Source organism: Malurus melanocephalus, unplaced genomic scaffold (genome assembly GCF_030028575.1).
Source record: "Malurus melanocephalus ecotype Western Australia unplaced genomic scaffold, MMel_1.1 scaffold_300, whole genome shotgun sequence".
Lineage (NCBI taxonomy): Eukaryota > Metazoa > Chordata > Aves > Passeriformes > Maluridae > Malurus > Malurus melanocephalus.
In genome coordinates, this window is record NW_026623532.1 from 604793 (window position 1) to 617270 (window position 12478).

General features: G+C 39.5%; 1 protein-coding gene across 12 annotated transcripts in view; it reads left to right on the forward strand.

Moving 5' to 3' along the window:
- The window catches only part of CLASP2 (cytoplasmic linker associated protein 2), a 145838-nt gene that overhangs the window by 16483 nt on the left and 116877 nt on the right, over positions 1 to 12478 (forward strand). For all 12 annotated transcript variants that reach the window (XM_057377112.1, XM_057377115.1, XM_057377116.1 and 9 more), the window contains exons 3-5: positions 7688 to 7791; positions 11147 to 11238; positions 11583 to 11658. In XM_057377112.1, the coding sequence (XP_057233095.1) occupies positions 7688 to 7791; positions 11147 to 11238; positions 11583 to 11658 (272 nt within the window). The remainder of the gene's footprint in view (positions 1 to 7687; positions 7792 to 11146; positions 11239 to 11582; positions 11659 to 12478) is intronic.

Below are 12478 nucleotides of genomic sequence, written 5' to 3' on the forward strand. Positions count from 1 at the left end.
GTTGCCGTGTCATGTACTAAGATGTGAAACCAATTTGAAGTGTTTAAATTTTTTAACAGGTAGCTTCAAAACGTGTTGGAAGAACATTTGTATCCTCAGACTAATTTAAATGCTCTGTCAAATTTATTGTTCTAATGAAGCATGCAAGTGTGGCTGCTTATGTCCTGGATGGGTTCACCCTTTACTGGCTTAAAAACTGGCTGGATGGCTGAACCCAGAGAATGGTGGTTAATGGATTAGATCCAGTTGGTGACTGATGGCAAGCGGTATTCCCCAGGACTCAGCAGTGGGGTTAGTTCTGTTTAATATTTTTATCCATTATCTGGACAAGGGAAYGGAAGGCACACTCAGTTTGAAAATCAGACCAAGCTGGGTAGGAATGTTTATCTGCCAGAGGGTAGGAAGGCTCTGCAGAGGGATTAGGACAGGTGGGAGCAATGGGTTGAGGCCAGTTGAGTGAGGGTCAATAGGGGCAAGTGCCAAGTCCTGCACTTGGGTGACAACTCCAGGTAGTACTACAGGAAAAGCTCCTGGGGGTGTTGATTAAGAGTGGCTGAAGATGAGCCCAGTGTGTGCCCAGCTGGCCAAGGTCAGTGGCATCCTGGCCTGTACCAGGAATGGTGTGGGCAGCAAGACCAGTGATCATCCCTCTGTACCCAGCACCGGTGAGGCTGCACCTCATATCCTGCATTCAGCTATGGGCCCCTCACGGCTAGAACGATGYTGAGGTGCTGGAGCTTGTCCATAGAAGGGCAGTGGAGCTGTTGGAGTGTCTGGAATACAAGTCTGATGAGGAGCAGCTGTGGATTAGTAGCCTGGAGAAATGGAGGCTCAGAAGGAGCCTTGTTGCTCTGTAACTACCTGAAAGAAGATTGTATCAAGGTGGGGTCAGTCTCTTCTCCCAAGGAACAGGTGATARGACAAGAGGAAATGGCCTCTAGTTGTGCCWGGGYGCATTTAGATAGRGTATTAGGAAAAATGTTTTCATTGAAAGTGTCAGACACCGTAACTGCCCAGGGAAGAGGGTGAGTCACCATCCCTGAYGGTATTTAAARRWWSKKWRKYKKKGSMMYKRRGGRMMWKGKTYMRKKGKKGKYYTKGSMRKKRWKGGKTAATGGTTGGYCTTGATGATCTTAATGAGCTTTTCTGACCTAAATGGTTCTATGTTACCAGATGTGTTTTAAAGCACTTGTAAGGACATGAAACATGCTTAACTTTTTGAGTGAATTTGGATTGAAAGCAGTTGGTACAACTTGGAAATACTTGTTTGAGGAAGTCAGCATTTAGTGACACCCATGTTGTAAGTTTTTGCTTTTTCTCTTACTTAGTGATTGAAATTTTTTGGGTGGAAAAAGCTCAAATGTGAAGCTTATTCAAGCTGTGACTCATTAAWAAGTGGTTTTAATGTGGTGTGGAGAAATGCTTTGAAAATCCATGAAAACCAAGCATGAGCTACCATGAATATATAACATGCAGAAAAGTGCTGSATCTTTAGGGGTAGGCCTGACTTTTATTCTCATTTTTCGTTCTTATTAATTTCATCAAAATATTGAGACTAATAGCACATTCTACTGAGGATTCAAGATTAAAAATGCTTGCYGAACAACTAAACATAAAACTTGGAATAATTAGATTGGAAGGGACCTTCAAAATCATCTGTTATTGTCTTTGCTTAAAAAAAGGCCAAGCTTAGGTGTTAGAAAACTTGTAAATTAAATAACTCAAGAAATTGAGTTGCTCAGATAAGTCAAGCAAGCTTTTCTGTTCATGTGAGAGAAGTCTTGTCTCAAGGATGCCTTGTTGCATCTAAATGCAAGTCAGTGTTTTGTCTGATACTGCCTTTTCATTTTTTAGCTTTCTGACCTCAGGAAAAGCTGTGTTGGATTGTTGTAGGATTTTCTTAGACAGTAAGATGTTGACTATTTCAGATGGAAATAGATGTTTTTGGAAAAGGCTTTTAGAAGGCAGTCCATTATTTGTATACTTTTTTTCTCCATAATAGCTGCTTTTATATTTTCAAATGTAACAAAAGTAATAACTTCTGCAACACCACAGAAAAATCCTTACATTTTCTTTGGTTTCCTCTATAGATAATGGTCACAGCTAAAGGTTGTAACTGATTTAAATTCTAGACATTTTTCATCTTCGTGACTAGATTTTCTGACATTTTAGTTAAAAAAAAAAAAGAAAAAGTAAAAATCTATGCAGCCTTTTAATGTTTTTTTTTTTTTTTTTTTTTTGGGGTTTTTTTTTGTTTTGTTTTTTTTTGGTTTTTTTTTTTGTCCTGGCTGGCTAGTGCTGGAAATTATTATTAGTGGGAATTTGTTTTACCTGAAGTGATCCATGCTTGAGTGATAGGCTGTGATTTAGAATACCGTCTGCTTGCTGTCCATAGGCATTTCACTGTATGACRCCTAGAAATGCAGTGCATTTAACTCAGAATAGAGAAATCCTAGCTGCCTTTGATTTCTGATTGATTCTAATTAATTCTAGTTCTGTAAAAAAAGCCTAGCCTAGAGCTTAAAAAATTTCACAACATGACATGAACATTTATTCTGTATYTTCTAGTTTTCTTTCGGATTTAATACTCTTCTTGAAACTTTTTGGCCTTGAAGACTGCTCTCATGTTCCTGAGACTGACACCTTGATAGGCTCATGGATATATCATATAAAAAAAAGTTTGTTTTTCCTCTGCTACTGAGATGAACAGTATGTGTCATTAATCCCACTAATGCTTTTCCTAATTAGGTCCTGGAGAGACCCCRAGAAACGCATTAGTGTCTGAAATTGCTTTTGTTTTAACTGGSCTGGACCTTATGTTGAGGAGGGGAGCAGTGAGGCCCTCTCTGAGAGMCTGCTTATGATTCTTTGCTTGGGAGTAGCCCCGTGGCCATGTGGWTCTTTCAGATGGGTCCTGTGGCTGGCCCTGTAGGAGCCCATGTGGGATGCCATTCTCTCCTGTGCATCCTGCCCAGAACAGAGCCTGCCCTAATTGAAGAGGCAGCTCTCTCCCTCCCTCCTTTCTAATGACAGCTGTTTAATGCTGCTGCGTGAGCTGGCAAGGTTTCTGAGGAAATGAGGAAGATAYTGCTGCCTAGGTTTAGTCTGTTTCTGTCCGCAAAGACTTTTCTTTTTTGTAACAGATTTTTTGCCAACACTGATAACATTTCCTTGGTAAAGATTCTTCATTGCTTAATGTGTTCTCGTATGTCTTTGCAGAATGGAGTATCTAAAGTTGGGTCATAGAAATAGGTAGATTTGAGACTTAAAATGACACAAGTATATAAAGAGTAGCAGGTCTAAATCATCAGAAGAGAAGAAAAARCAACAATACAAACTGAAAAGCTCCAAAAGGAGCTCTTGTTAAAGTTTAACAAAAGGAAATTTTTTGAGCTACCTATGGCATTCTTTGCTGCAGGGGTTATATAGTTAAACTGCTCAAGTTTTTGAAAATACATTGTGTGCCATTCTAGGCAACTTCTGTGATTTACTTGTTGTTTACTTTTATCATCTTCGGTCCTGGTAGAGGAAATAAATATTTCATCTCTCAAGACTGTATTCTGACTCTGAAGGCTGGTTTTGGCTYTAATTCATGCACCTATTGTCCCAACTAGTGGTGATATAATTATTTGGTCAATTTGTATAAATTAAAATCTGTTCAGATTTACTGAGACAAGAGACAGAAGACAATGGAAAAAGAAACTGATGGGATAATAAGCTCTTTTAGGGATATAGCAGAAAGGAAAGAGGCATAAATAGCAACTCACATGTAAGTGGACAGCATCCTCAGCCAGTTAAAGGGGGTGATTGTCCTGCTCTGCTCTGCACTGCTGCAGCCCCACCTTGAGTGATGTTTGCCATTTGGGGYACCATAATACAAGAAAAGACATTAAACCATTAGAGAGTGTCCAAAGGACAGCAGCAAGGATGGTGAAGGGYCTGGAGGGGAAGCCGTGTAAGGAGTGACTGAGATCAYTTGGTCTGTTCAGCCTTGAAGAGTCTGAGGGGATCCTCACTGTAGTTACAGCTTCTTTGTGAGTAGAAGAGGAGGGGCACACCCTGATCTCTTCTCTATGGTGACAGTAAYAGGACCTGAGGGAATGGSYGAACTTGAGTCAGGAGCAGTTTAATTGGATATCAARAAAATGTTCTTCCCTGAGAGGGTGGTTGGGCACTGGAACAGGCTCGCTGGGAAARTGGTCACAGCACYGAGCCTGACAGAGTTCAAGAAGCACTTGGACAATGCTGTCTAGTGTGATTCTTGGGGTGTCCTATGCAGGGCTAGGAGTTGTACWKGATGATCCTGATGGATCCCRTCCAACCCAGAATATTTTATGAAATAGTAGGTCAGTTTGAGGTAGATCTGGTAGAAATAATGTGCGCTATGGAGTATTTTTGCTAGCATGTCTAAGTTTTCTTCAGTAATCAAAACCTGTAAACTTGTGGTATAACAATGTGGAAATCCTAACAGGAAAACCTCAGGAGTGGCTGGAAGTGGTAAGAAGCTTTGACAATGTGCTAAAATGTGTCAAAAAGGCAAGTTGAATGGGATACAGTGCTTCACMAAAAATAAACAACAGCTRCAAAAGGAATCACTGTCTCCTAAATTTAGTGTCATGTTTCTGAGCATATCAGCCGAAATAAATGACAGAAAGATGTCATATGGTCTTAGGTTTTCCAAAATCCAATCGAAATTATTTAAGAATCTGGGCAGCAGAAGATAAAAGATGGATAAAGTTAATATAAAATAGTAGRAATGTGTGAATCCAGACTGCATGTGACAAATTAATGCCTCACTGAGTAACTTGTTAGGAGGCTACGACTTTGAATACAGCCTTCATGTATGGTGCTACTTCTCCTTCCTCACCCCTCTTTTAGCTCCAACATCTGTTAGAGATTTTTGAGTTTGGAGTCTGATGCCAGAAACAACCAAATGTATGTATTTGCATTGCAGTATAAAGAGGGACACTAATTTGATAATACTGATGAGGAGGCATGTAAAACTTARAGGAAAAGTAGCAGCCAAAATGATGTTCAGTTTTGAAACTCGATCAATAGGAAACCCAACTTCAAATAATTTCCTATTGGAACTTATTCTGACAGAAAAAGATGAACAGCCACTGAAAACCAGCTGGTGGTTGCCAGCACTCAACAGCCTAATTTCATTTGTCTTGTGCAAACAGAATGTATCATGCCTTATATGGGGGTCTTACAGAAACTAGAGATTTAGGGGAAAAAAAGCCAAGCCTGCAGACATTTGGGCCCTTTAACAGTTCCCACAGCGGGTTGCCCCTCTGTCAGAACTCTGCGTGGCAAAGGTTGGTGTGTTCAGTAGCTGCACACACTGAAATCTGCAGGCTGTGTCATAGCTTAGTTTAACTCGGTGACCTCATCTCTGTTCAGCAGAGTAGTAGCTGTTCTGTGTGCTTGTCTTGGTGATTTGAGCGGAGCCCTGGTATCTGCAGCTCCGTCAGATGACTCAGAGTGCTAATTAGTCACAAAGGAGCCGTGTTCCCGCAGGACTCAGCACTGGCTGTGTTTGTTTCCCTCTCTGTAAAGCTAGAATTGCCTTCAGCAGTCAGATCAGTATAGAGACCTCACTAGTAATGTATGGCACGGACAAGGTCAKTTCAGAAGTGCTGAAAATGGACATGAAAAGTACTCTCGGCAAAAACAGTGTAGTCAGTAGGTATATGTGTGATTGGAAGTTAATGGGAGTGGTCAGCTGTGCACTCCCAAAAATAACTTCTTAAGTTCTGGATGTTTCTTCTTTGTTCACAAAATGGGAAAAAATCCCCAAACAACCAAACRCAACCACTGAACAAAACAGAAACACCCCTTTAAAACCCAAACCATAAAGACAATGTCCCACACCATCAAAACAACAAATCCAACCCAAAGAAAAAACCCAGACTCCTCAAACTGTAAAATTAAAGTAGCTCTACTAATTTCTTTAGATTAGAAATGGTAGAGAAGTTGGATGAAAAACACTAAACTTTCATAATGGTGGCTGAAAATGTCAGTGGAATATCCAGAGCCAGTAGAATTAAATACTCAGAAGAGTAAGAAAGCCCTCAGAAATTGAAGGAGGGGAAATTCAGACTTCAGCAGTGTGTGTGTCCAGTAACAATCAGGGTACAGAAATGGCTGCTGTTTTTCATGTAGGGACAGGGGAACGAGGAAACCTCCTGAATTTATGGTTCTGTTCCCTTTCTTTTGCTGGCAAATCTAATGTTTAGTTATTACTATAAAATCATCAAGTACTGATAAAATCACTTCAGATCTGTCAACCAACCAACACTACAACACAGTTATTTCTTTTCTGAATAGAAAAGGAAAATAAATTGTTTAGCAGTCTGTTGAGGTCAGGCAGCAACTGTAAGATCTTCTCAGGTATTCAGTGATGTAGCACCAAATGCAGAAAAAAGTTACTTTAGCTGTTAATGTATGTTTTCTTAACTTGGAATATGAGCAAGTCTCCAAAAGAACTCAMGGTAGACATTATGCTGGCTSTATAGAAGTTTGAAATAAACGTTAYGGCAATTGCAAACTTAGCCCCAGTTTAAGCAGAGTGCAGGAGCAGAAGGATGTGCTGGGTGATTATTCTGGGCTGTGTAGAGTAAGGTCCACTTGGATTGTGTGTCTGATACTTGGAGCTCTCAGAAACCTGTGGATCAGATCAGAAACAAAAGCTAGCACAGAAAGCTGAGCTGTTGGCAGGTAAATGTCGCTGTTAGCATGACACTGCTTTTCTTGGGTGGTGTATCACTTGTGTATAGGAACCCTGAATCACTCTCCACCAATGCCCCTAGCTATCAGCTGTACTTCCTGAAGGAAGACAGAGCACTCAGTATCACCACCCCTCATCTGGAAGAAGTGGTAAAGAAATCACAGCAGGGAAGAATCTCACAAAGTATAGGCCCCAGGTGGTGGACTGGGAACCAGTACAGCAGGATGTTTTGCACAACACAGAGCTACGTGTTCATTGGGGTATCTTTTCTAATATCATAGCATTAATTTATCTGATGTAATTATAAACTTCTGTCTGGAAAAGCAAGCAGAAAAAATTGTTAAGTCCTTTGATTTTGATTTTTATTGATTTTAGGATGTGAAATCATCAGTTGTCATGCAATTTTAGTTAAATATTATTTGAGGATGCTTGTTTTGACATCAAAACTTTTAACGATGCTTTTACTGAAGTATGGCTGGGTTTCCAGAAGATACACTGTGTGAATAAAGGGAGTTAAAACTTTTGATTTTCTTATAATTAAGAAGCAAAGTCCCACTGATTTTAAAATAGTCCTATTTTCCTATTTCAATTCTTTGCCACTCACCATACCTAGCATTATTTTTTAGAAAAGCCAGACATTCTGAAGCCAACTGGATCACTTCTTGAAGATTTAATCAAAGTTATTCACAGAGTTTTGAAGACGGGAAGCTTGCTTTGGTTTCAACCTGTTGAAAAATACTATTTTCTTCCATTTCAGACCAGTGCATTTGTTATTAGKCTTGTAAAATACTCAGAAATGCATTTGAGACTTTAAAATATTTTGACCTACTTAAAAACAGCTTTTATTTTTGAATGRCATGTATATTACATGTGTTTCAGGAAATATCGTTAAGCATTAGAAAATCTCCCTTGGGTGTCTAATATTTTTATTTTCTCTTCTTTTCCCTTCTCCTGTAGTTCTCCTGCCTTTGATAGACCGTATGGGAGATGCCAAAGACCAAGTTCGAGAGCAAGCACAGAATCTTATCTTGAAATTGATGAGTGAAGCAGCACCGCCCATGGTATGATCGCTTAATGCAGATTCAGAGGGAGGCCTCCAGTGAGCTTATGACTTTTGTGTGAACTTTGAACATGTCACAATGTTATGGCGACTGTTAATGGTGTAAATGTTAAAGATACTCCTAGTGGATTGACACTGATGTATTATTCAGTTAAAGATAAGAAATCTTGGCACAGTGTGATTCTGTATATTTTGCACATCATAGCTAAATTCTGAGTAGACATTTTTATGCCATTTTTATATGTGACAGGGCTTTGTTAACTAAAGCATGTTTGTAGCATCTTCTGGGTTTGAATAATGGGAATAAATAAGGTTAATTAGGTCCAWTTTTTTTTTTATATTTAAATTTTTACTTCAACACATAGGACTAGTCTTGCAGTTGAGGTGCACATTTTCTAGTTTAAGAGCATCTGGCTTTCTAGATGTGTGACAATGATGCTTTGTGAACCGTGGACAAACTGAGTTACTCTCTGGCTTGTCATCTTTGGTTRTAAGGAGGCTTGCTTAACTCAACCTTCAGTTCTAAGCATTATGTGGCTTCCAAGTGCTTAGTCTTATATCTCTATGAGTCTGAAAAATATAGGATTGTTTAACAACATTATATTCTTGAGTAGTGATGTTATTTGGAAATTTGGAGACCCTGGGTGTGAGTAGAAACTTACAATTTGAGTTTTTAGTTCCTGAGGAAAATCTGTTTCTCAGTTGTAATTCCAGAGGTTAATTGGGAAAAATAATGGGGTTTTTGTAGGTGCTAATTCCTGGCTTTGTTTATTCATAGATACTAGTTTGAATAAGGTGTGTGTTGTGAATAAGATGTTGCAGATTTGATCTGGAGTGAGAAAAATTATTTTGGTTGCTTTGTTTGCCTGATAGAAAGAACATGTATCATGTTACACTACTATGGAACATGTTCATCTCCCTTTAGTTACAGATCTGACTGGGATTTAGACATCAAGGTCTTTAGGGTCATCCACAAAGATACGCGTTTTCTATTTACAAGCTGCAGTGTCAGTCATGTTCATTGACCAAGAGACRTGGCAGTATTTTTTTGTGCCAAAGCACCATTCATAAATGATGTGTTCCTGTGCCCAGGATGCCTCCAAATACCAGGCATACAGACCAGAACCTCTAGAGTAATAGCATTTGGACAAGTGCACAGCAGAGTGCCTTGGAGAAATCTTCATTTGAACAGCTGCTGATAAAGAAATTGGTGGTAGTTGTTTTGTGTTAAGCCCTTGTCATCAAAGAGTTGTAGATCGCTGGTCCATCTTTGTGCAGCGTTGTTAGGCTGTACATAAAGGTAACAGAGGGATGTTTCCATTGCCTTGGGAGATGAGTCTCAATGTCAGAAAGCGTGCAAGATTTGTGGGGTCCAAGGAAGAGCATGTGTGTGTARTATGAGGTATGGCTCTCCAGGTAACTCCTCCAGGCGGGAGAAGCCTGGCTTTGATTGTCTGCCCTCAGGAGAGCTTATGGGTCATTAAAACTTTGTATGAAACGCATCAATCATCCTCATAGCAGGGACCAAAACAGAGAAGTCTTTCCTGTGCCACCAAYACTGAAATACAGAGCTTTAGGCTCTCTGCTGCAGAGAAACATCCCTTTAGAAGAGCTGAGTAGGAGAATTTTTTGAGGATAAGTCTGTAAATTTCTTTCAAGTCAACTCATCTTGCTTCCTGTGGCATGCTGTTGAATAGTTAACTTGTCCTGTTGTTAAATCCCTGCACTTGTTTTAGGTGTTTGGAGGCTTTTTGTTTCTTTTATGCTCAAGAACTAGATGTAGCTCTTCATGGGCAGGAAGGCATGAATATATAGGTGGTGTAAGTGTACATGAATGGGACAAAGGGAGGTTTACATTAACTGTCGCTAGAATCTTCTCAGAGTTGAAATTTCTAAGCAGCCATTTGAGTTTGTCTGCTTAAAATAATTCAGTTCTTAAAGGATAATTTAGTGAAAGACTAAATTTCTCTTAGATCTGCTTTATTTGTTTCAGTAGTCTGCAGTTCCCTCTCTACCTGTATTTTTATACATCTAGCAAGGAGATTTCCTTTTTCCCATGTTTGTCCGTGGCAGTGGGTTAATTGGAAGGATGTTTTCTTCCATAAAATCCTGTTCTTTGTTGTTAAGCTATGCAGTTTTGGCAAGMCATATCCTGCTTGTCTAAGGTTTGTTTTCTCCAAATGCAATGAAGTATAAAACAAACAAACAAAAAACCACAGATGGGACAAAATTATCAAGCAGGGCTCTAATTGGAAAATTTTATGTCTGCTGTGAAGCATGCTACCTCATTAATAAGGAGGATGCATATTCCCTGCTCTTATGCTCTCTGTTTTTGTTGATCAACAGCTGTTTGTGAGGGCTTTTTTTTTTTTCCCCCAGAAAGCCGATTGCAATAATTAGTATGTAATACATTTTAGCAGCTTTGTGTGGCGTCATTATAGCTTGCAGTTGCAGCACTCCGGGGTGCAGTTGGCAGGAGGGAGGTGCCTGGGCTGCAAAGTGTGCAGCTCCTGGCAGTGTGCAGCCATCCATCGCTAGGCAACGCTGCCCGGATGCTGGCCGGGCTGCAATGGCAGCGCTGCAGCTGGGGCTCCTTGCAGCCTGAGCCTTGTGCATCTGCTCCCGAGCAAAACCAGCCGGCTCCTCAGCACCTTGCTTGCGCTTCCCACGCCGTGATGGGCAGCTAGAGCCCGGCGAGGAGATGGAAAGGTAACGGGATAAAGGCGGGAGGCAGAGAGAGCCAGGGCGGGCAGAGAAAAACGAGTGCGCAAGGAGGTGAACGAGGGGTTAGCGAGCCGGGCGATCGTAGCACAGGAAGCGGCACCAGCGCCGAGGGGAGAACCGAAAGCAGAACAAAAATGGAAGCACGGGAATTAGAACGAGTGGGCAAGAAATGATCCGAAAATGAAGAAATAGATCTAAAGCAAAAGTAAGGGAGATGTGGGACAGTAGGACTATGGCTAAGAACAAGCTAAAATGGATGGGAGGAAATCTTGGCAGGGAAACAGAATATGAAGCAAAAAGAATGTAGTAACTTCTGTTTGAGTCAGTAGTTTGTAATGTTAAKGTTTGTTTTGTGTGTGTTAATTGTAACAATTCTGTGTGTTTTGACAGCTGTTTCTCAAACAAAAATACGCAGCTAGATTGCTGAAGGACGTTTTTTAGGAATTGGTTTTGGCATAGAATTAACCTGTGTTGTGTTCCTTATTGTGCATTTCATTAGTTAATTTTCTCACTTTTCCAGTGGACTCGTCTTCTGTTATTTTTTTGCAACTATTACGTATGTAATTATATGGAATAGASTTACATTGTATTGTGCTCCTGGTAATTAAAGACCATTATTTCTGCTTTTATAGTACATTTGGGAACGCCTTGCTGTTGGTTTTAAACACAAGAATTACCGATCCCGAGAAGGAGTGTGTTTGTGTCTTGTCGCTACCTTAAACATGTAAGCTTTTTGTTTCTATGGAGATGTAATGGTTCTATCCTTCTTCTGAATGTCATTTTTCTCTGAAAGTAATTCCTTAGGGAGTGTGGTTCAATTAAATTAATACATGAGAAAAAACAACCAACTTAACTAGCAAGCTTTCTGAAAGAAAGACTCAAGTTAAGAATTCTGTAACTCAAGTTACAGAATTTTTATCTTATTCAAAAGTAGATAAAGGTCTAGTAAGAGAGAGACAGAGCTTAATTGATAGCAGTTTGTATTCTATAAATGCTAAGCTAAAAGTTCATTTCTGMAAAAATGATTTTCTGTTTTTTCTTTAAAAATATATTTTATTTTATTTTTAGTTATGGTGCACAGCCATTAATCCTCAGCAAGTTGGTACCACACCTGTGTATAGCATTTGGTGACTCCAACAGTCAGGTAAGGATTTCAGTACTTACTGGCTCTTGAACAACTATACTTTGACAGAGCAGGGAAAGCAAAATAAATATCAGYATTTAAAGCAAATTTGATAAGGGTGCTTGTGTAGAGCAGATCAGTATTTTCTACCATGAGAAAAAGTAAACCCATTTTCTTAATCAGTCAATCCACTGGAAGATGAAAATAGAGTTGCAAAGGCAGCAGTATTGTGATATGACTGTCCTTTTAGTTTCATCTTTAGAAGCTGATAGTTGTAATTCCTGGAAGTATTTTTTTCTTATAGAACAGGGTGAAATGAAATAAAAAAAGAAGTTATTGACATAAAAAATTACCTCCAGAATTACCTATGAAACCTGCGATAGTTTGCCAAATTTGCTGATGATAACCTTATTATGTGTAATTATTTGCTAATTGGAACCCAAATGGCATTTGAGAACATGCAAGGATTGTTGTTAAAATCATTAAAGCAAGCAAAAACCTGTGTAGTGAAAATCAAAATGTAGTTCATAGTGGTGACTTCTGAACTKCAGAAAATCTTTCAATGGAAATGGTTAAGATATCTTGAGTTATCTGAAGTTGTGTTGGAGAGAAAAGACTATSAATACAGTAAGGGAGAAGATGGCATTGGTAAGAGATAGGCTTATAAGCAGGATTGGTCTTTATATTTAATTTCTGAATGCAGCCAAGTTCTTGTCTCCTGTATTGGCATAGCATTGTTTTGCTCTAGATTCTGTTGAGAATTTGTCCTGTTTGCTCGTAATTAGTGAAAATGTAGTTCATATCTTTGCTGGAGCAATTGTGTGTGTAGTTTGAACTTCTG